This window comes from Rissa tridactyla, chromosome 8, assembly GCF_028500815.1.
Source record: "Rissa tridactyla isolate bRisTri1 chromosome 8, bRisTri1.patW.cur.20221130, whole genome shotgun sequence".
NCBI classification, from domain to species: domain Eukaryota; kingdom Metazoa; phylum Chordata; class Aves; order Charadriiformes; family Laridae; genus Rissa; species Rissa tridactyla.
Genome location: NC_071473.1, coordinates 48,865,696 through 48,889,799, shown reverse-complemented (window position 1 = coordinate 48,889,799; position 24,104 = coordinate 48,865,696). Strand labels below are relative to the sequence as shown.

General features: G+C 37.9%; 1 protein-coding gene across 8 annotated transcripts in view; it reads left to right on the top strand.

Moving 5' to 3' along the window:
• Nucleotides 1-23,511, top strand: part of TUT4 (terminal uridylyl transferase 4) — a 47,322-nt gene extending 23,811 nt beyond the window's left edge. For 6 of the 8 annotated variants that reach the window (XM_054210463.1, XM_054210462.1, XM_054210465.1 and 3 more), the window contains 21 exons: nucleotides 824-943; nucleotides 1,322-1,543; nucleotides 1,693-1,867; nucleotides 3,905-4,647; nucleotides 5,160-5,310; nucleotides 5,913-5,999; nucleotides 7,064-7,167; nucleotides 7,541-7,598; nucleotides 7,693-7,796; nucleotides 8,447-8,536; nucleotides 9,638-9,751; nucleotides 10,868-10,945; nucleotides 11,329-11,506; nucleotides 11,879-11,926; nucleotides 12,029-12,111; nucleotides 13,459-13,574; nucleotides 15,257-15,417; nucleotides 16,421-16,518; nucleotides 19,086-19,611; nucleotides 22,174-22,347; nucleotides 23,385-23,485. In XM_054210463.1, coding sequence (XP_054066438.1) covers nucleotides 824-943; nucleotides 1,322-1,543; nucleotides 1,693-1,867; nucleotides 3,905-4,647; nucleotides 5,160-5,310; nucleotides 5,913-5,999; nucleotides 7,064-7,167; nucleotides 7,541-7,598; nucleotides 7,693-7,796; nucleotides 8,447-8,536; nucleotides 9,638-9,751; nucleotides 10,868-10,945; nucleotides 11,329-11,506; nucleotides 11,879-11,926; nucleotides 12,029-12,111; nucleotides 13,459-13,574; nucleotides 15,257-15,417; nucleotides 16,421-16,518; nucleotides 19,086-19,611; nucleotides 22,174-22,347; nucleotides 23,385-23,476 — 3,522 coding nt within the window. In that variant the 3' untranslated portion in view covers nucleotides 23,477-23,485. Of the gene's footprint in view, nucleotides 1-823; nucleotides 944-1,321; nucleotides 1,544-1,692; nucleotides 1,868-3,904; nucleotides 4,648-5,159; nucleotides 5,311-5,912; nucleotides 6,000-7,063; nucleotides 7,168-7,540; nucleotides 7,599-7,692; nucleotides 7,797-8,446; nucleotides 8,537-9,637; nucleotides 9,752-10,867; nucleotides 10,946-11,328; nucleotides 11,507-11,878; nucleotides 11,927-12,028; nucleotides 12,112-13,458; nucleotides 13,575-15,256; nucleotides 15,418-16,420; nucleotides 16,519-19,085; nucleotides 19,612-22,173; nucleotides 22,348-23,384 lie in introns of all 8 variants that reach the window. The other 2 variants (XM_054210461.1, XM_054210468.1) reach the window with 2 other exon arrangements.
• The last annotated feature ends 593 nt before the right edge of the window (nucleotides 23,512-24,104 follow it).

The window sequence follows — 24,104 nt, the reverse complement described above, 5'->3', positions numbered from 1 at the left end:
TATATGAAACTTCCACTATTTTGTTACTAAGCCATCATGGTAGTTCCTTAAAGCTAGTTAATCGATCCTTGAAAAGCTGCTCAATAGAGCAATCAGGTCTTGCAAAATTTTTGCTGTTGAGGGCACATTGGAAAAAAAATTCACTTGCTCAAAAAAGGGTCTGTCATCATACCCTGCTGTGCTTCTTACAGACATCAACGCTGGTCACAGGAACCAAGTTACAGCGTTAGCTGTCTTTTAATTCAGTCCTGAAATTGTTGCCAGGCCATACTTGACTTAAAATGTCTTGGCTTTGCTGAAAAATCAGTTGCATGGTATTATTATTGTTGCTTGATTTATCAAATTGATTTTACAAAAATTCCTGTTTTGCAACATCTAAGTAGCAGCAGTAGAAACTACAAAGAACTGTTCAAACTCTAATATGTTTATTACATCTCTCTTGAGTTCCTATAGAAGACATCAGTATGAGATTACAACCAGATGCGTAGAATCCCCATCTCCATACATGAGATAGCGCACAATAACAAAAGCCTAATGGTTGACTGAAATTCTAGATAGGAATATAAATGTGTCCCACAATCACAAAGTGTGATGAAACTGAAGAGAATAACATAAAATAAAATAATATAAATTAAGGCACTGTACAGTTTGCTACAATTTTGTCTGTATTTGGCATGACATGACGACTGCAGTTTCTGAGATAAAGGATTTTCTGTTTCACTCTAGTATGTATCATGTTAATTTAATACTTGCCCTTTTCTAGTAGATTTTAAGTTAAAATGCTGATGTTACATCAGAAAAATAATGATTTATTCGCTTGCAGCTCTGTCACATTGACTGTCAGGCTGAAGGTGGGATTCCTTCGTATTCCTTTGCCTTAATGGTGATATTTTTTCTGCAACAAAGAAAACCACGTATTTTACCATCCTATTTGGGCAATTGGGTAAGTGCTTTGATAACGTAATAATCTTATTGTTAAATTGTTGACGTTATTTCTGTGTTCTGCAAGATTATAAGATGTGCAGAATTCGATTGCCTAAGAAATTTGTAATTAGAATGCATTGGTACTTAATCCTCACACAGTTGATGCCTGATGATTCTGATGACTTTTAAAAAAAGGCAGCTGCTATAGCCTGCACAGTTGTGTCAGGCCTTTGGAGAAAAGGCAAATATTTTCTTCGTTAATTCTCTGAATTTATTTCTCTGATTTCAGTTATTCTTGAGGGGAATAAATATCAGTGTCAGTGTTACCTTTGGTGAAAACTTCTGGTTGTATGTATTATATACATTCTTGTTTCAAAGCTACTTTAATTGTTGCTAGATTGAAGGCTTTGATTCAAAGAGGCCAGATGACCACCAGCTGAAAGGTATAGAAGAGGAGGAGTTTGTACGGTGGGAGTACAAACCACCAACAAATGGTGCAGCAAAAAACTCAGTTGGAGCGGAAAGTAAAACTAAAGTTGAACAACAGAAAGGTGGTGGTAAAAAAGTAACAAGCCTGGAAGTGGACAACCAAAGTAATGCAAAGGAGAAACACGGCAATGTAAGTCATGGCTTTATTTCACGGAATACCGTATTCTCTCTCTCATCCATATTTTTTATGTTTAAACATCAATACTGGACAGAACTAGGAAAAAAAATGGGAATTTTCATTTCTTATTGCAGTTGAGCATTCTTGTCCATGTGTTTCAGTCTCTCTTAGCATTCAAAACCCCTCACCAAGTTTCACTGGGGCAACTGTGGTTAGAACTGTTGAAGTTTTACACACTGGAATTTGCTTTGGAGGAATACGTCATCAGCATACGGGTACAAGAACTCTTAACCAGAGAGAATAAAAACTGGCCTAAAAGGCGAATAGCCATTGAAGGTAGGGTCATACTTTTTTTTTAGTTCTGTATTCATCCTGCATTATTATTTTTATTTACCTAATACTTAGCGGTCTGTCACAAGAGGTCTGGGCAATAAATTAAATCAATAATTGGAGGAGAAAGTAATAATTTTTTTCATACTTTGTCAGCTACTTAGTCAGTTTAAGGAAAAATTCTTTGTTTAATGCTACTTTTTGCAACTCTGGTCCTTGAAGTACAAAGTGTAAATTTGTCTCACTGTTTCTTACCATTCTGTTTTTATCTCTATCTGTTTCATTCTTTCTATAAGCTATTATTTATTCCTTTTCAATAATTCTGACACGATGAATTTTCAGCACCTCTAGCTGCATTTCCAAAAACTGCAATGTGTTTTGACTGTTACCAGCAATCAGTTTTTTTCCTCTGACTCTAATGCAGACTGAGCAGAGAGGTTAGCTCGGATCGGAGTGAACTGGCGCAAATCCATCAAAGTAACACACACACACACACACCCCCCCCACACACCCCCCGACACACCCACCCCAGCACCCTCCCTTGTCCCTTTCCCTGTTGGTAGCTTTTCCATCCTGTGAAACTGAATGTCAGGTCTTGGGCTGCGCTTCAGGGCCTGAATATCCTGCCAAGGGAAGTACTTTTTTCAGGGAGTGAGACTGTGTGAATTTGATGATAATACACACCCTGAGGTAATGTATGTTGGGGAGAGAAAGAAAGAAAATTATTTTGTCTGTTACTTCTATATAACTGGAAGACATGTTTATTTCTGTTCCTCAGAAAAATATGTAAACAATACTTAACAGGAAAAGTCAGAGAGCGATGCATGCATTCTGAATTGGCCTTAAGAAGAGAGAAACTGCGTGTTTAAGGAGAGAAAGTGGGTGTTTAAGTAAGGTTAAGAAACCATTTCAGGTTATATTTTTATAAAGGCATAAATTGGACACTTCTAGAGATGTTGATGAAGTAGCTTTTCTGTAACGTACATGAGGTGATGGAGAGGACAAGGAGAAATAGATCAGAGAGAATCACAAAGGCAGAGAATGAGTTACTAAAGGTATATTGAAGAACGAGTCAGGTACTAGAAGGGCAAGAAGGAAAAGTAAAAAGAAAAACAAGCAATGAATTGTTGAGGGACATGTTGAATAGTGGGTCTTGAGGTCATTCCTGTGGCTTTAATTTCCTCTCCTATTCTTTCTTCAATCACACTTAGACAGAGAGGCTTAAAACTTCATTGTATTTAAAATGGTATGTTTATTCAACATATGGGAGACTAAAACCTGTAAGAAGAAAGGGCAAATTATTAAGGAAGAAACAGGAAATAATTTCAAAAAGCGGATGGCATTCTGTTTCTGATACCTGCTATTGTTGGTCTTTTTGTGTTGTTTTTGTTTGTTTTATCGTTTTTTGGTTTTCACTTTTGCTTCTGGGTTTTTTTTAATGTTAAGCTTGTAACTGAAATTATGAAGTAACAGAATCTCAGTTTGATACTATCTTCCCAGGCAAACTTATAGCAACTATGCAAGTGCTCTTTTTACTTGGAAAACATGTTTGATGTAGAAATCGCTAGGAAGGACTAAGAATGAAACCTGGTGAGATTGGTTCATATAATCCTTATAACCTTAATGTTACTCTTGGAGAAATTACTTTCTTACGGAAAATGCAAATCCTTCTTCAGTGAAGGAAAAAAGTTCAGGCAGGCCTACATTTATTTTGCCTTTGTATGTTTATTTTCATTTCTAGTTTAGAAATTGATCATAATATAATGGTACAATAATACCTGGGGTTTTCTTTTTAAATAACATTATTTAAAGTGGTTCATGATAGCCAACCATTCATGGCTCACACCTGTGTTGTGTTTTGTATGGAAGAAGTCCAAAAAACCTTGTGGGCCCTATGTTCTCTAAGTATATCCAAACAAAATTCTGGATTGTATTATAAGAATCTCTTTTTAACTGCCGCATCATAACTTAGGTATTTCAGCTGCTTTAGTGAAATGTAGAAATTAAAGATTGCTAATGAAATTATTTTTTTTTCCTTCCTAGATCCTTTTGCACTAAAGAGGAATGTTGCACGAAGTCTAAATAGCCAGATGGTGTTTGAGTACATCCTGGAGCGATTTAGGACAGCGTATAAATATTTTGCATGTCCACAAAATAAAGATGGGATTAAATCCAAGCCAGATACCAAGAAGAAAGAAAAAGGGAAAATGAATAGTAAGAAATCCACGAGATCTGAAGAGCCTGTAGCCAACTGTTGCCTTCCACAAGGGGAAAAAGTTGTAGATAAACAAAATATAGGAAGTGGATGTAACATACCAGAGAATGAACTTGAATGTAATGAAGTGGTAGAAACTGTAGCCAAAAGATGTACTTCCAAGAACATAGACTCTCTGCTACTTTCAACATTGGACTCTAGTTATGACGAAGACAAAGAAGAAGCTTTATCCCCTATTTCTAACGAATGCTGTGAATTAAAGCAAAAATCACTTAAAGAGAGGGATGATTTAGAAATTTCAGTTTGTATAACTGAAGGTGAGCTAAGCCACCATTGTAACTGCAGTGAACATCAGCCCTATGACACAAATTCTAGTAATGATTTTTCTGATGCTGAAAGTAGACAGAGTTTGGTGACAGAGTCTTCTCAGAAGAATAAGTGCACTGGCACATCAGCTACCTCGCCCAACTGCAAAGCAATGGTGGAAGCTCATGATCTCAAAGATGAAGGCAGACTGTCTACGGAAGAAATGCATTATGTGTTTGATAAGTTTATTTTGACTTCAGGAAAGGTAAGCTGTGTATTTAAGCAGTGCTGGTCACACGTCCATAGCCTGTTACTTTTTAATCACTAAAACTAAGGGTGGATGGATGGCAGGATTTCCCCCCAGTGATTGTTTCCGTCTCTGGTAGCTCTGTCCCTTTTAGAGTACCTGTTGTTCAGGAGTAGAAAACACCAAACCTCTATGCCATTTGGACTAGGCAGTCTGTTGCCCTGTTTTATGCAAAGCTTTCTGGTTTCCGCCAAAAAAAAAAATCCTGGTTTTTGTTGTTTTTTTTGTTTTTTGTTTTTTTTTTTTGGTGCGTCCCCACCCCCCCCAGCGTAATTTCTTGTGTAATTTCCAGATGTTCTTGTGTACTGTGAAAACTAAATGCAGCCTGTTGAGAAGTGTTCTTCTGTTCTTTGCAGAGACTCTGTTGCTGTTCATACATTAAATGTTCTTGGTTGCATGACTTACGTGTCTGTTGAACTATCTTAAGAATAAAATTGTCTTTGTGCATTCTTTTTCTTTTTTCACAAAAGCCACCAACTATAGTATGCAGCATCTGCAAACGGGATGGACATTCCAAAAATGACTGCCCAGAGGATTTCAAGAAAATTGATCTAAAACCACTACCACCAATGACAGACAGATTTCGTGAAATACTTGATATAGTGTGTAAAAGATGTTTTGGTAAGTTGGAAGAGTGTTTATACTCCACCGTAAACTGCCATCTGTAATCTGGAAAAAAAATGACAGTAGGGCTCAATTACTTATTCCAGTAAATTCAGTGGGAAGAAGCTTTCCAGGTACCCTAGGCTACAAATAAATCAATATTTTTGTTTTCACATAATCCATGATTGTGATACCAAATTCTTGTAACAGATTTGAGAAACTAATACTATACAAGATTTTTCACTGGTTTGTAAAAAGTTACTAGTGTTCCCAGAAATTAGGCTCTGGGCAAAACTAGTTTGGGAGTTTGTCAAATTCTATGGCTTCTTTTGGAAAAAGCCCCTTTTGGGTGCTTGGTGAGTTAGCCTTGGCTGGGCGCCAGGTGCCCGCCAAGCCACTCCGTGTTTGAATAATTCCATAAAAATCAGACAAAAATCCAACAAAAATCAGTTGTTAGGAATAAAATCCTAACAACTCTAATGATATAAAAAAGAAAAACACATATTCAAAGAAAGTAAATGTAACAACAACAAGGTATCCAATACTTTTAATGAGCTGGAAAAGATTTTTGAGCTAGTTGAATGTCACATCTGACTGTGTTTTAACTTGTTTTTACTCAGATGAGTTATCTCCTCCTTTATCTGAGCAACAAAACAGAGAACAAATTCTGGCAAGTTTGGAAAGATTTATTCGAAAAGAGTATAATGGTATGTAACAGTAGGTAGTGATTCTTGATAATGCTTTCTTTATTCATGTTGTCCAGAGCACAAAGATGTAATTTGTCTCGTTGCTCGTTTTCCTTGCTTAAAGCAGCGGCATTTCTTTTCCCTCTGTATTGAAACCTATCTTGCAGACTTCTAAACTGAACATCCCTCAGTGCTATTCCGTGGAAATGTCCCTAGGGTGGAGGAAGAGCTGCAAGAGAATAATGCAGACAAAGGACTATTGCAGTCAGGACAAAAAGAAAGTTTGAATGTGCCCTGGCCAGTTGGGTTTAGCGTTAGCTGGGTCATGGGGCAAGTACTTGTTGCCTAGTCACCAGTGTTTATATATATTGTGCTATGTATATTTTCCAAGCATTGATTTCAGTCAAACAGCTAAATGTATTTTTTTCAATTAGGAAGAAATTGCTTCCTTTACGTAATTTCACTTTCCTTCACAAGAATGAAAATACATTATAATATTTTGTTTCAAACAAAAATAAAACAACTGGGAAAGAATGTTCCATAAAGTATATTAATCTTATTGCTTGCATCTCCCTGAACAGTATGTTATGGTTCCAGAAGCTTACTGATTGACGAAATTTACCTAGTCACAGGAAAAATATGCAACCAAGATAAAGTATGAGTGGAACCAGAAATATTGCTTGGACTGCATTGAGAGTAGCTCTGTCTTATCTGTGGGTTAAAGCTGTACTGGTGACTGGGTTTGCACAGTATTCTGATTTATTTAAAACAGGAAAGTGCAGTCACATACCACAAGATGTTGCACCACATTTAGAGATGCCATTTAATGGTTATAGTAACTCTGTAACATACCTCACTCATAAAAATTACATGGGCTCTATCCTGTCTTACTTTCTATGAATAATTTTTAAAGTATTGTGCTTCCTCCTTTATCAAAGGTGACATCTTAGAAACGGCATTGTGAACTCTCTCTTAAAGTTAATTTTTTTATGGGCACATATCTCAGTTAAGCGATATTACATAGTAAGCACCTACCATTCAGCTGTAAAAGAATTTGTCTTTTTTTGGTCTACTCTTTTGATCAGACAAAGCCAGACTTTGCTTGTTTGGCTCTTCAAAGAATGGGTTTGGATTTCGGGACAGTGATCTAGATATCTGCATGACATTGGAAGGCCATGAAAATGCAGAGGTAAGAGTCCTGAAATTGATAAAATTTACTTTTTAAGTGGAAGAATTCTTTAAGGTTTTTTAATTCATTTAAAATTACACAGCATAGGTAAGATTTTGCTAGTAGCACATTGGCGTGTTGCACTCCGCACAATTGAAGCAAGACATAGCCTATTTTACTTTTTAATGCTCTATAAGCACGCTTTTAGTGTACTGTAGATGTCCATATAGAGAATATGATTCACCGATTTACATAAATTCATGTGCTGGCTTATTGCTTACTTCTTTTTGTACATAGGCTTTTCCTCTATGAAATACATGTTTGATAGTAAATGTGCTTGTTGGGATGGGATCCATGTTTCAACATCTGAAGCTGTGATATTTGTTTTTCCTAGAAATTAAACTGTAAAGAAATAATAGAAGGTTTGGCAAAAGTTCTTAAGAAGCATCCAGGTAGGTGTTTTAAAGTAGTGTTTGTTTTGTATTTACATTTACTATATATGTAGTTAATGGAAATGTTTTATGTACTAAAGTGTTGCTTCTCCAGGTTTGAGAAACATCTTGCCTATAACAACAGCCAAAGTGCCTATAGTAAAATTTGAACACAGACGAAGTGGCTTAGAAGGAGATATCAGTTTATACAATACACTGGTAAGCGTCTCTTTGTGTTTCATTTTGCATTTGAAGAAAGCTTTTTAATTCATTGTAACTTAAATAATCATTGGAGGGAATAATTTTGAAACCAGAATTAAAATGCTTTTGTGTGTTTGGGGTTTTTTTTCCTACATTATTTAAATTCGGTGGCCCACACTGTCAAGCCCAAGCCAAGTAGCTCTATAACCTGATGGCAGAGCAGTGTCATGGCACACAAAGCATTTTTGTGAATGCTCCTGAAACGCTGTTAGTGCCACATTCGCCAAGGCCTTTCTGCCATGATGAAAAGAACATCTCGTCCCAGCTTACATCTGGCACAATGAAATTGCACGATTTCTTATGTAATGGGCTCACATTCACCTCTGAAGAAGATGCAGTTTGTGGAATTTGTTCCAATGTGAGTCATCTTACGGACTTAATTCTTTGCTGGTGTTTTCCAAGGTTCTTGTTGTTACATGTCAATAGTGTTCTGATTACACCTTTCAGTTACATTTGTGCAGGAAATGTTGCATGAATTTTATGGAATGTTGTCGTGGATTTTTGCCCTGCAATGGTATTATTATTATTATACATCACTTGTGTTTGAACTTGTGCAGATAAATTACATTGAAACACCTGTCTGATTTTTATTCCCCCCCCATCCCCAGGCGCAGCATAACACAAGAATGCTGGCCACGTATGCAGCTATTGATCCTAGAGTGCAATATCTGGGCTATACAATGAAAGTTTTTGCAAAGGTAATATAAAAAGAAGGTACTTATTTGTATAATACAGTGTTTTCTGATACAGCCACTGAGTTTACTTTTTGCTAATACCAACTGGAATGGACACAGTAGAATGCTATTAATATGAAGGGCACTTTCTTAAACTGAGTGTACTTATGCATTATTCATTATACAATAACGAATCTTAATTTTTTTGTAGTATTGCATACTACTGTATACATTCCAAAAATCTTACTGTAAAGAGCAAGTTTCCAAGTTGGCAGACATACACTTTTGAATGTATGTTGCATGGTGGTGACTTCATAGCTACACAAATACTCTGTGTTTAAGCAAAATCCTTCCTCCTCTGTTTGCATGGGTGGAAAAACCAGGAACAGCTGTCACTGCTGCTAATGTCGAAGGGATTCACAAATTACTGTTTTTTACAGACCTAGGAGGTTAAAAATGTGGTGTTTGTGACACAAGCTTGAAGCAAAAAGTAGCTTTGAAGCTTGTGCTCTAGAAAGGTTATACTGTAATAAGGCTTTCAAGCATAGTAAGGTAATTCACTGGTGTTCGTTTTATGCTGTGTTGTGCATGCTGGACCATGGTTTAATTAGGTATGCGTATGTATGCTAGCAAAATGCCAGGTATTGCCTAAGTTGCCAGTATGACATGGAAATGCTTGCCTATTAATTAATTATTTTTTAAAAAGGAAAAAAGACGTGAAACCAAAACAGTAAGGAATCATAGAAACAGCTCTAGTAACATGATTTTAGGATAATTAACTTCTACAGTATTGAAACCTGGACATCAGATGTGGAGGTTTGTTGGGATTTCTGTTTTGGGGTTTTTGATTTGTTTTTTTCAACTTGGCACATTATAAACTAAAAAAAATTATTTTGGCTCTGAAAAGCTTTTCTGTTTTTGTGTTAGTCAGTTTATGTTGTGGGTTTGCCAGATGGCACTTGACTCTAAGGACATTTGTTTTTCAGGCTTCATAAACCAATTTTTAGTTGAGAGATGAATGTGTTTTCTGTTAGTGCTGGGGTTTCTGTTTGCTTTCTCACATAGTTGTTTGTCTTAAATAATAGAATGCAAATTAATTATTTTGTTTAAAATGTATTTTTTCAGCGCTGCGACATTGGTGATGCATCCCGTGGTAGTCTGTCTTCGTATGCCTATATTCTTATGGTTTTGTACTTTCTACAACAGAGAAATCCACCAGTTATTCCGGTTCTTCAGGAGGTAGGTTTTCAGAAGAAGAGGCTATGAAAACAGACGCACTGTTTGTTCAAGCCAAATACGAGAAGTCTGGGCTTTTAGGATCAGGGGAATGAATGAAATATGGGGCCTTTCTGCATTAGCAGGTTCCTAACTCCTGCTTGGTTGTAGTGGGTAAAACTTACCAAGAAAATTACAACAAAATCAGGAATTTTTTGGACCTAAGTTCTGCTGTTACATTTATTCTGGCATTTTGGTCTTATGATGATATTTATGTACTGAACATGATAGGAAAAAAAATGGCAGGTGGTATGGAGAGAAGGGAATTGTAATTATGAGACTTTGCCAGATGCTCTTGAGATGCGAGTCCAGGTCTTCCATCAGTTATTTTCAGAAGCAATACTTATTGCTCAACACCTTATCTTTAAGAGAAAAAGTTTATTTTATGATTTGATGAGGGGAAAAAAAAGATAACTCATGCTTTGGTACAACTTTCAAGATACTATTTTACACATGCCAGGAAACTTTATTAAGAAAATAACGTTCTGTACCTCCATTGCATGGGTGCGGAGAATATAATTAGTCAGCTATTTACCTCTTCCTGGATACACTCTGGAACTCCCAAGCTCTTTGAAAATTATCCCTTTTTGGCTTTTTTGTTGTCTGTGTGCAAGAGGAAAATTGGCTTAAGCACTGCAGTTGCGACTCAAGACTTTCTTGCTGATACTTTACTAGTGGTTGGGGGTTGTTATTTTATTGCCACCCTGAGAGTGCATTTAAATAACAGTGGAATTTCCCCTTGGCCTTGCTAAAGTCAAAATGTAATAAGAGTCGTATAAAGTTTCCTTAGAGATTTTGTGGGCAAGAGAGATGTTGGAATCTTGATGAGGTAATTCAGTTATGTTTTCTTAGTTGCAAAGAACAAGTAAAAATAAAATATCCAAATAATTGGAAGAGGCATAGCAATAGTGCAAAAAGACTTTCAAACTTTTTACCAATGGGAAATTCTGCCTATATAAGAACTAATTGTTAAAACTAAAAGATTTATATTTTTGTGCTATTTCTTACAAAGCAAAATTGCAAGTCTTTTATGGTGACTTTGAATTAGAGTGCTAACTGCGTCCCTCTCCATTTTGGCAGATATTTGATGGAAAACAGATTCCACAAAGAATGGTGGATGGATGGAATGCCTTTTTCTTTGATGACATGGAAGAATTGGTAATATTCTAATTCCAGAAGTCAGTAAAACTTAAGGCTTGGTTTTTTATGGGAAAGTAATATATTTCTAACAGTGCAATATATAAAAGAGTAGTTAAACTTCCATATCCATATTATTATAACTTCCCAAATGAGTTCCTGTTTTGCTGAAATCAGTGTCTGCTTTTTCTTAGTTTATTTTAAATCATTTCTAAGTAACGTAAATCAGGAAAAATACTTTTTACTCTTAATAAACAGTCCAGGATTGAGGTGAGTGTGAACTGTGGGGGTTTAACCAAGTGAAACTGTTCATGGTAGACAAACTCATAATTAGAGACGTAGTTCAGGAGGAGAAGTCCTTCGGTGACTGTACCTGTATAAATTGTGTCTTCAATTGCATGCAGAAGAAGCGTCTGCCTTCTCTTGGGAAGAACACTGAATCACTTGGAGAACTTTGGCTAGGGTTGCTGCGATTCTACACTGAAGAATTTGACTTCAAGGAATATGTGATCAGCATCCGGCAGAAGAAGCTGTTAACTACGTTTGAGAAACAGTGGACATCCAAATGTATTGCCATTGAAGGTACTTATTGCTGAATTTTTGTTCCATTGAGGGGGGACTGATGAACGCTATTACTTGAGAATCTGTTCTCCTTCTTGCACAGGATCTTTATGTGAGGAAACTAAACATAAATGACATAAATGTTTAAAAAAAGCATTGTTTGCAAGTCCTACATCTTACAAAATGAGATTAGACTTCTAACTTTCGATATACATCAGTAACTTGCTCTTGCCTTATTGTGGTTAGTCACATATTTTTGAAACACTCAGCGTTGCTGCGCTATCATCTACTCTGTGAGTGAATTTGAAATGGAATTTTCTGTGTTGAAATAAAAATTTTTGTTGTGGCATATTTTTTCCAGTTTTGATTTGGTTTTCCCCCTTCTTTACACAGATCCTTTTGACTTGAATCATAATCTCGGTGCTGGAGTCTCTAGGAAAAGTAAGCTATTAGTGTGTACTAATGGTTAATGTTCGCTAATTTCTAAAGTGTTGTGTTGTGCCTTTTCTTTTGTTTTCCAATAACTTTGTCTTTCTTCAATAGTGACTAATTTCATAATGAAGGCATTTATCAATGGGAGAAAATTATTTGGTACCCCATTCTACCCAACTGTTGGAAGAGAAGCTGTAAGTTTTCAGGTTTTAGTATGTTTTTTATGTTTCTTCATCCGCTGAATTGATTCATCCAGAGCAAATCTCTTACATGTAGTTATCAATTTGGTATGCACAATATATGTAATTATGCATCATCTGCATAAAAGGTATAGCTTATTATTGGGTTCCTGAGTTTTATCTGAGTTCGTATTAAAATGTTCTTTGATGCAGTGACCGTGTTCTGTTTTGTCCTGTGCCTAATAAAATAGGACCTATTTTTATTGGGACTTTTGAGTATTACTCTGATACAAATAATAATAATAAAATTCTACAGTGTGGATGTAGTTAGCTGTAACTGACAAATGTGACCATATGTAGTAAATATTATTGCTAATTAGTTTGGTTTTATTTAATTGTTTGCATACGTGTTCAACACAATGCTATAGTGCTTCTGGAAAGCATATACTGTGTGTTTGTATAGTGTTCATTTGTGTTCTGCCTCATCTCAGATTTTCACTCCACATTTTACATAAGGATAAAAGGCAGGACAGAAAGCAGCCTTAGTATGCAAATGAGCTGTCTCTTACATGAAGGAAATAATGCCAATAGTATTGCATAGTATTTTATATCTCCAAAGTGCCCAACAAAGGAAGAGTTCTCAGTCTCCTTCCTAAGCCAATGCCCTGTATGGCAGCTTAGTGGTACAGAGAGGAAACTGTAGCAAAAAGGTTCAGTAAATACCTAAGCCTACAGTAGGACTTTGCTCCTGAGCTGTGGTTAGGACATTTCTATTTGTATCTCTATTTCAGTCTTTCAGGCGAGATAAGTACTTTCACAATGTTTATATTGCTCAGAGGCTATAAACTGTGGCCTTTGTGCTGACACACATCAGAACTGCAGCTGTCCTTAGCAAATTCCAGGAGAGGGGAGTGACATAGGTCAGCGTGCAGATGCTCCGTCTGTTTCCCACCTGAGCTTTATTCTGTCCAGGAGGATATGATTATGTCATTTGGGAAGGGACATAGGCTGCTTCGGAAAGCATACAAGCAGTGACTCAGATACCAAAATAGATCATATGCAAGAAATTGCCCTCTGAAGAGCCTTTGGGGAAGTGGAAGATCGGCAGCTGGCTGGAACCTAGTTAAGCTCTTCTGCACATTCAGCCTCTGTCTCTAAGACTAAATACCGCATTTTAGCCCAAACTGCTCCACATCTCTGAAAAAGCTGCCATTATCTAGGGGAAGACAAGGACTAGGTACAATTTAAGAAGTAGTAAAATTCAGGGAACAATAGGAGATGAAAGCTGTCCATTTTTCTTTGATTTCTCAGTCTTCTAAGTGAATGGTTTATATATTGCATCTGTCTGATGTGTTTTGATAGGAATACTTTTTTGACTCAAAAGTACTGACAGATGGGGAATTGGCACCCAATGACAGATGTTGTCGTGTCTGTGGAAAAATTGGTCACTACATGAAAGACTGTCCAAAGAGGAGGAGGTAAGTAATATACAAAGCTTATGTAAAATCTTTGAGATTAAATCAGGAGAGATTTCGATATTTGAAATTTTAATGGAAATGAAGAATATGCTGAATTGCAGAGAAAATCAAAGCTTCGTATCTGATCTTCAGCTTCCCATCCTGTCTTTGCTTTTCTTAAGACTATTTCTGGTAATCTCTTTAAATCTTAGAGTGTTTATGCAAGCACACGCAGTAAAATCAACAGTCTGTAATATGTTAACACTTCTGCTTCATGATCTATCTGTAGTTACAGCTTACCTTAAAATTTAGATCACTGAATTATCTTTTTATAGCGTAAACATTCAGATGGAGACCATATTACCTGACAGCACCATTTGTAATGTATTAAAATGGACTTCCTGTAGTGATCATGTTCGGAAGACAGTGTTGAATTTGAATTACTCTGTAGATCTGATAACATACCTCTGCAAGGCAGGTAAAAGTTCATTTATTAAAATCTAGGAGTGGTTAAAATGTACATAGTTAACAGTGCGTTTCTGTAACATCATACCAGTGCCAGTCACTTAGGGATCTTGCACTTGTTCGTTAATTACACTGAGGAGTTTTGCATCCACTACTCCTGCAAAAGGAGTCCCTAGAACATGCAGGTCAATGTCTCCAAAAAGAGTTTAGCAGGAATTGAGAGAGAATGTGCCCTCCTTGCATTTTTACGTCTTTGGATTTTTAATGACCCATTCAGTCTAGGTTGGCTGACTCCTAAAACCTGTTGAAGCCCTGAGAATGCAGATTAAAGTCTGGGCTTTTTCATTTACCCCTTACGTTCAGTTGTGTGCTCCATAGTTCTTCAAAAGATTCTTGGTCTCTTCCTGCTGCAAAGTCCTTATTTACAGCCTGTTGTTCAGTCAGCAGAGCTCAAGATACATGAAACTGGACTGGGACCCTAAGGTCGCAGGTTGACTGTTTCTTTCAGTCACTCCCTTAACGCTCCTCATAAGCACTAGCACATTGAATTGCGTTACCTCTTCCCTTACGTCTGCCTCAGGAAAAGAAATTGTGATGTGTTCTTCACACAAACTGCTGCTATAGCACAGCTACACAGAATCTCTCGAATTGTATACACAGCTGACAAAACAGTATTAATATTTAACAATCGAACAAATATGTGGAAACCGGCCTTTATTTCTTGTCTTGGTTCCTGATCACTAGTTCTTCTCCTGTTTGTTGTATTAGTACTGAGTGTTTGAAAGAGCCTCAGTGCTTTCTTTCACATCCTGTCGAGGCTCAGGATGCTAATATACTCTCATAGAGAAATATGCTGTCTCCCTTCAGGGGGAGGTTATATCGACAAGATATAGCAAACTTGTTTTGCTTATATTCTGACTCAGTGGGGTTATTGCGCAAAACTACTCCCAAACTAACTGGCAGGTTAAGCCTACTTAACTGCAGGTATAGTTCTGCACTGATACAGTCAGATAGCTTCCGGACAATAGTGTGGAGTTTCGAAGTCCATTAACTTTATACAAACAGGTTGTTAACCAGCCCAGATTCTGAAAGCGTTTTTCTGGGATTCCTAAGATATTTGTATTCTGGTGCAGCTCTTGGTTATTTAACCATTCCCCTTGTACATACCAATATAACAACTCTACCAAGATTTTATTTTTTGTGGTTTTGTGATATTGCTAATAAAAATTATTATTCAGGTTGAAGAAAAAGGAGAATGAGAAAGATGATGAAAAAGAAGTGAAAGAAGATGATAGAGAAACCAGAGAGAAAAGGTGTTTCATCTGTGGGGATGTGGGTCACGTTAGAAGAGATTGCCCTGAATTCAAACAAACCCGTCAGAGAAATAATAGTGTGCCAGGTAAGTTAATTTATGTGTTAGTATAATTTTTAAGTCCTGAGATCCCTTCTCTCTAGGTTTCTGTACAGACCTGGTAATTATCTTAAAAAAATACTGTCTGCAACTAATGATTTTGGTCGTGGCAAATACAGCTTTTCATCTAAGTGTTGATTTTCTTCAAGGGGAGTAATGCCTCCTGAAGTACCGTCTTTGCATGGGTGGTAAAAATGTACTCAGCAGTAAGTATAGTGTACTTTAGGCTATTGTATTATTTGTCTTCCACTCACAGTGGGTACATTCAGGAGTAGTAATAATAGTAAAAATTGAATGCATTTCCTATTCCAAATGTTTCTCAAGCGTTAGCTAACCCTCCATCATCTGTGAGAGGTAAGTAAATGTATTCTCACCAAAAATCATTAGTCTTAAAGCAATACTTCCAAAAGCATACGGATGCATTAGAAAGCTAGATCCAGCTTTCAAATTAGTGTTAGTAATTAGAGACAAGTCTAATTGCAAAACCATTCAAATTAGGCCCTTAGGTGCCTGCAGTACTTGAAAAAGTAGAGAAAGCAATCATAAATCACCTTCAGGGAGAACCTTGCTGCTTTTCTCTATTCTGATAGCCTTTACTCTCTCTGTCTCTTTTTCTTTCTCTCTGTCTCTTTTTCTTTCTCTCTTTTCTTCCCCACCTTTGCCCAAAAGTTTCTGCTGTTGCTGTTTAAAATCCCACTACTTACAGCAATAGTGTGGAAACCTGTATAAAGTAGCACTCTGTCCTGATGGCAAAGTGAGCTTTGTGCTAGAATTTGTATTGCTCAGCTTTTGGGTTTAGCTGCTCTAGCTATTCATTTTGGCTGTTGCCAGTAGAGGGAAAGCTTTCCACTTAAACGAGAGGAAAGGTTGAAGTGATTTACCTACTCTGTGTCACATGAGAATTAAGGTATCACTGACTCCCAGTTCTGTGTTCATTATTCTGTCATGCATAACCTTGTGGTTTTTATTAACATTTTTGTTCCTTGATTAGGCACCCAGTTGGTCCGAAGCATGGTAAATTCACAGCTAGTGGCTGTGAGTCAGCAGCAAGTGGAACGGCCTTTGCGCACTAGACAGTCATCAGAATGTGTAAGTTCCAATTAGCTGTAGTGTTGAAGTAAGCAAGGTGTAGCAAGCCAGCAGTCTTGGGCCGTGCTAGGAACAGGTTTGCACAGTCTTTTTCTCAACAGGTTCTGGACTTCATAATGACAACATTGCACTCTGCCAGTTAGTGAAACTTATAATTTAGTGTCTCTTGGAGAGCATATATGGTCTTCCAGTATGGAAACTATGTAGATAGATTTCTTTTGAGATAGCTTGCAATTCTGAAAGGCCAGCTTCACTATCTTTGAGATTTAAGGTAGGATGCCTTTTGAAGGCTCTAGCTTAGTTATTCTGTCAATGTTCTGGAGTTACTAAGGGAAGCAAAGCATAGCTCGTTGTCAATGTGCTGCAGACTTACGTTTGTGACTACCATGATTCTTTGTGGTGTAAGAGAACTGTCTTAAGGGACTGTCATGAACAGGCAGGGTACACATATGAATCATACTTCAATTCAGATGCGATACCCAGGGATAAAGTCTGCCAGAACATGATAGAAGCACAGATAGAACAATGGGGAAATTCAGGTAGTTTTCTCTTAGCATTTTTTCAAGTCTCTATAGAACTAGATAAAGTATGTTTAACATGCTTCTAAGTGGAGATGGATAGCACAGGGTATTTGAGCAAATACAGCTGGTGGCATTTAATGTTTTTGGAATACAGAATACAGCAGAAATTAATTAATTTTAAGCTGTTAGTCTGAGAAACATATGCCTGCTAATGAAGCTGGCAAGTAAGCAAACGTAGTGATCAGGGCTGCTGATCATTAGTGCTCTTTGTTCAGTTTACTACTGAATAGTGTATTCATAGTATAGAGTGTTTCCTAACTGATCAGCATTTCTGGGAATGCTCCAGTAACAGAGACTTTATGACTTCATTTTTACTGTAATAATATGCTGTTAAGGAGGGACTGACACAGCCCTAACTTAAGCGAAGGGCTGAACTGCCACCATGCTGTCACATGACACAGGAGTATCCTTTAGGAGCCTTGTATTTCTGCTTGGGGAAGTTGAAGCTGGACATGTGGGACATCTGTCTGACTGCACACACAGTCAAGACACATCACGCACACTGGATCTACTGCATGTGCATAGTCTTGTGTCATCTGGATGTCATGGACTCTGTGTGTGTGTGGCATTTTTGTCATTTGGCCAGGATTTCTTGGTGAATATGTGCTGTCCAGGGATTGATTGAGGAGAATGGGAAGGGGGAATGTTAGTGTGGAGCAAGAGGCTGGAGCTTAACATTTCTCCTCTCTTGCTGCTGGCATGTCCAGTGCGTGCTTTTGGTGGTTTAGTGTTTGCAGGAAGGCTGTAGTCAGTGCATGTGCTCTATTTTTATAACATTTAAACTGTTAAACTAGTTGTTGTCTTTCAAATCCCAGGTTTTACCATCTCTTCCTGGTTTGATAGAAAGACATAGGAGGCACTCATACTGGAACAGTTGGAATAGCAGCAGGGAGCGATCCCAGCATCTGGGCTTCAGCTTTTGCCCAGGCAGATACACACAGTGTGCTGCTATAGGGAACGCTCTGAAAGGCTGGCACGGGAAAGTCCTACAGACCTCTGGTTATTGAAGAAAAGTGACTCCCAGTTTAAATGGACAGGCGAGCAGTCATGGCTAGTGACAAGGTGCAGAGACCTTTAACTTCAGGTGTTTGACAGCAGCTGAGTCACTTGGAGCTTAGCTGTCTGCTGTAGTCTATGGAGGGAGACAAGCAGCTCCGGGGGAAGGTGGAGATATGAGGTTCGGGTGATCATCTCCAGTTCCGGTATCTGTCATTGGAATTTCTCTTAGGCGGCACCTATTTTATGCCATTGTCTCAGTGCTTAAAACCAGATTAGGTTAATCCAGACATTGGTAATAAATTTTGAAAGACAAACTGGGGAACTCTTTTCCGAGCCACCCCAGTTCTTGGGGTGCTTCTCTGCTTAGTTGCAATACCAAACAGATGAAATAGGCTCATGCCTAGGGAAAGCTTTGTAAGAGCTCTGCAAAGGCTGTAATAATTGCTATTTCTGTGCCTTCAGCCATGGCCTAACATCGGGGTATGGAGGTTGAAACTGGGGTTTTGGGTTTCAACTTCTTGTTTAACAGATTAAATACAAATTAAGTAACTATTAGGAGCTTATTTTGGAATTACTTTAAAAAGTGGCTATAGTAATAAGAACCACTCGATTCAGAAGTAAGGTAATTTGTTACTGGGATTCTGGGCTGTAAATAAGTAGGGTGGGGGAAGACACGGATTAAAAATCGGAAACGTGTCTGAGGAGTCTAATGAAGAGCTTGGGGCTAATGTTTGCTCAGAATGATGTTTCTGATGGTGGGGATGGGCAACATTAACAGGCAAAATTATCTGATGGTAAAAATCAGTGTCAGTCAAACTGCACTTGTTTAAGCCAGCAGAAACTGGAGCACAGTATTTGGGGTGTTGCTGGGGAGTGCTTTGCCTTTTTTATGAATTGTCTAATGAAATAGGTGCTTATTAAAGAAAAAAACCACCATTATATAGCTAGTGAACTAATCAGAAATACATACTTTTTTTTCCCCTCCAGTCTGATTCGCATCAGTCATCTTACTCTCCACAACCTCAACAATTTACACAGAATTCCTCTCAGCCAGCCTCCATTAACCAGACTCAGCCACAACCAATATCCCAGTCTAAGCACGTTCCGCAACCACAGCAGGGTGCACAGCCACCCCATCAGGTCCAGCTGCCTTTGTTTAACTTTCCCCAATCTCCCCCAGGTCAGTATTCCACCTTGCATAACCTGGGACTACTTCAGATGCACCATCACCACCAAATTCAGCTTCCCAACACTTCCTGGCCTATTCATGGGCCCGTTATTCACTCTGCACCGGGTAACCCTCCTCATTCTACAAATGTTCCATTTTCTATGAGATCTGGCAGCAGCAGCACCGCAAATAACCAGAGCAGTGTAAGCTTGAATGATCCCAGTATCATCTTTGCACAGCCTGCTGCCAGGCCCATGGGAATCCCCAGCACTTCTCATGAGGGACACTGGCACAATCCTGTGACTCCAAACTCACTGGTGAACAATGGCACTGTGGGGAATTCAGGTAACTCTTCTCTGTTGTATCAAACCTCTCGCACTTTGTGTACAAACGTTAAATGTTACAGAAACAGCTAACGCTTTCAGCTTGTTTTATATTAAAAATACGATGCTTAAGAAACTAAGTCATTACCTTCACTGTCTTAACATTTCCATACGAAAAAAATTACGCAAGTTGGATTGTTGTAACTTCCAGGCATTGGTCCTGTCTGCCATTAACGGCTGTGCAACACATGAGAAATCATGCATTCAACTGAGAAATGTTCTAATAATTGTTTGAGTCTAAAGCCCATTTCTGTGAATATGCTTCTAAATACGGTTTCCACTTATGTTGTTATATGGTTTATTAGATGAACGCTGAGACTGCAGCTACAAACTTAGAGACTGGCAGAATTATGGTTGTGCAAGTTGAATATCGCCTCCTTGCATTTAGTGCAACATGACATGGTATTCTTTTTTCCTGTAGTTTATCCTGCCGTGTTTAACTTCCTTAATCTCAATGTCATTTCCTGAAAATACTTCATACACGTTTTCTCTGCGACAAGTGGGCAACCAAAGCTGAGTACGTTTGTATGTTTGAGGCTGAGAAAAATAGTATAGTAATTAAAGCCCATGCAGTTTTCTGTGCAACATAAAACATGGCAGCCCCTAAATTTCAACAGTGATCTTTTAAATCATGATAATGATCTTTTGATTTATTCCGAGTGTGTAACTCTTATGTTTAAAAAAAACTATTTGTGGCTCTTACAATATGCTGATGCAGTTGTTCATCACGAGATGGAAATTTTGCATCTCCTGCACAGCCTTTCTCTGCCCTAACAAGGTGATTGACAGCAACAGTAGATTTTCAGCTGAGGCAACAGTGTTGGATGAGGGATAATTCACCAGTGAGTTTCAGATAGTTGTTGAGATGCTGGAGGTGTATGTTTCTCTATTCAGAGCTTAGTGGAGAATATATTTTAGAGGATACAGAAACTGCTGCCAGTGTGCGCTCTGTGCCTTCATTTTGTCCCTGCCTCTCCGTTTCTGATCCGTGTGCTCTGTACAGGCTCGTCTGTCCCCTCCTCCATGTCCACATCAGCTATGACTTTTTCTCAGGCAGCTCCTTCCAATCCAAATCATCTTACCCAGGTAGCTGCCTTCTTTCAGATGAGCTCCCCGAATCCTAGTTTCTGCTCAGTTCTCCCTGAATGAATCCTGTTTCTCATCATGTAGTCACTCGGTCCCTGTCTTCAGTCTTTTTCCTTTTGCTCTCAGTTTGTTCGCTTCCACTCTCATTGCGTCTGCACAGGTTTTCCAGTTTTCTTGCGCTGTCAGTCACGGTATTTTTTTCCCTTCCATCTATTTCCAATCTCATGACACTCCTTTTCCAAGTTCCTAGTCCTCCCATTTTTCCCTCTTTATATTTTAATCAGTTTTGTTTCCTTTTTGGCTTAGCAGCCATTGAGGTGGGGTCACTGGGTAGGCGCACGGTAGAGATGAGCTCTCTGCTCTCTGTTGGAAACCTGCTTTCATACTTCCTTGGGACAATTTGGGGAACAGTAAGTTTGTGGAAACTTGTTTTGGCTCACGATAATTTCGAGTTGGAAGGAGCAACTTTACTTCCTTTGCAGTAGACAATTGATCAGAAGTAGTATCATTAGAAGTTTCAGACAGAAAACTTTTTTTCATGCTTACTCCAGAGCCATGCTTCATGTTTTATTGTGTAAAAGTTACTATTCTTTTTAAATGCCTAGCTTACTTTTATTTAATGAAAGTCTGTCTGCAAGTTTGTTTGTTTGTTTGTTTTGTGATCCTGAAGGGGAACTGAATTATTGACAAGGATAGTTACTTAAATGTATTTATTTTTAAATGTACATTGTTCAAGTTGTTAAATAAGCAGGCATTGGCATGTCTTAAAAAATCGGGAGCTACGAACAAAAAGAGCAGAAATAATAATACAGCGTTCGGCATCAACTGTTGTGTGTCCTGCCTCCTTGGATGCTTGATTTCTCATCCTTAATGCTGCAGTAATACTGGATTTGTAAATGGAACAGCTTTCAATTTATGTACTTACTTCAAAAGTTTTAATTTTTCTTCCCAAAAACCAATTTTAAGTTGGTCCGGTGACCTGTGTGTCAGGTTTCTTAAGCATACAGGTATTAGTGGAATTCCAGTGTACACCTTCTGAGAATTATTTCTTGCCGTAGGATACTAGCTTTCATGTTGCAGCTACATCAGTGATAGCGAATATCTGTGTGGAATCAGCTATTAGTAACATTGTTCGGACCTTGTATTTTTCATCATGAGAATGACATAGGAATAGTGAAATTGTAGGTCTTGATATTAATACTGATTCATCCTCTGTCCTACCCTCCCCCCCCAGTAACTTCTATTATAGTGAATAATGGAGTAATTTAGGTGGTAATTTTTATTGGTGTATATTTAAAAAAAAATAATAAGAGTAGCACATCAGACTAATCGCATTAAGTCCCCCGCAAACTGTTATTTAAGATGTAAATTGTATTTGTGACTTACTGTTTAATTATTTCAACTTGCAATGTGCTTTTCCCTTTCAATTGAAAAATAGATCAGGGTTTCCAAGGACAGTTTGGTAAAATGAACCCTCCTTCTGTCCCTTGGGACCATGGGACCCCTACCCATTTTCCTCTCCTCCGAGGAGCGTGGCCTTACAATATGCCTCAGAACTACATGCAGCAGGGAAATGCCAGCTACCCACCGAACAAACCTTTCTACCCTCAAGGTACTAGAACTAGTATATGAATCAACAGCTCATGCAACATGTCTCTTTACTGTCTCAAAGGCTTTAAAAGCCAAGGAATCGTGTTTCACTTGCTAGGCTCCCTGGAACCATAATGAATCCAAGAGTCAAATCAACGCTTCAGCTTCCTGTATGGATGGATGAAAATCATTGTGGGAGGGAAGGGGTTAAATCAAATTGTGAATTCTGAGCCAATTTGCAGTCTGTTGCACATCTAAACTCTTTCTCCTTCGCTGCTGCAGTCTCACTGGAGACCCACCTCTGCTTCAGTAGAGGTTTAGATGATTTGCCCGTGAGCGTGTTAAGAACATGAAGATGTTATTGTCCTAATTCATTTTATTTGGCTTTTGTACTTTGCCTTGTGGAATGACTTTACACACAGAAAAACTTGCAAGAATATAGAATAATTCAGGTTGGAAGGGGCCTCTGGAGGTTTATCTAGTCCAACCTGCCTGCAGTCAAAGCAGCACTAACTTCCGAGTTGGATCAGGTTGAGTTATTGAGGGTGCTTTGAAGGACTGGCTTTATCTCAACTCTTTCTGATGCTATAGAATGGTAAAGGTGTTCAGCATCTGGGGAGGATTGGGAACGACTATAGGAAAAAGACCGTTGGCTCCACTAAGAGAGAAACTATGCCCAAATCTTAACTTGGAGGCTTTGCAATTACTGTGTTGCTGGATCAACTGGTATAAAATGAGAGATAGTGGCACCAAATCCTTTTTTCAAAATCTAATTTATTGGCTGTAGCGAGGTTTCCAAGTGAGACCCATATTTAAAAATCCTGAACCTATTTTTGTTCAATAATTAAAGTAATACAACAAAATGATGATTCTGAAGGAATTCTGGAGATACAGTTGAAGTAATACTGTATTGTCCCATGAAATGGGTTAGTTGTACGGATAGCATGTGTCAGTCTAGTAAATGCCTTTATTTCTAAGTAAGATTAATACATTGAATATAGCCAAGCACTGTTAAATATATTGAATTTGCTGAAGTAATTGTAATCCATTTTCTTTTAGCTGGTCCACTGATGCAGAGTAACCAGCGGTTCTCGCTTCTGTCTCAAGGACACCCACACTTGAATCTGAATTACATTCAACAGAAAAAGTGAAATTTAATGGGATTGTGGGTGGGTGGGGGGTGGGGGAGGAGGAAAAAAATTCAGGTTCTGATTTAAAATCTTAATGCAACATGTTTAGATACAAGATTATTTAAGACTGTTTTTAAACTGTATCATTTGTACATAGATATGAACTATAGTTTTTACTAGTATCACAAAACTGAGTGATACAAATTTCATCTATTTTATTACCCTATTTTTAAGGGGAATTGTGTTTTGTTTTATCTTGATAAACTGTAAAGAGAGAGAATTTTTAAAATTAAGTTCTTTATTTTCTATTAGCTGTATTCATACTTTGGTTGCTTCAGACTTTATATATATTGTTCTAAAAGAATAAAATTAGAAGGGGATTTCATGTGTTTAAAAATTTGTCACTTCTATTCTTTACAGAACTATGTAGTGCCAAAAAACTTTTTAAAAGAAAAATAAAACTTCAAAAAAAAGGACATAAGACTTTTTCCTCTTCCCTATTTTATGCATGCTTGCATTTAGCTGTAATTAGGAAACCAGAATAATAAAAACAGCTTTAATTTAATTATCCTAAAGAAGAAATGAAAGATGAGCAGCTTTAACGAGGCATACAGTCAGTGTACGCCTTTTTTCCCTGTGCCGGTGTCAT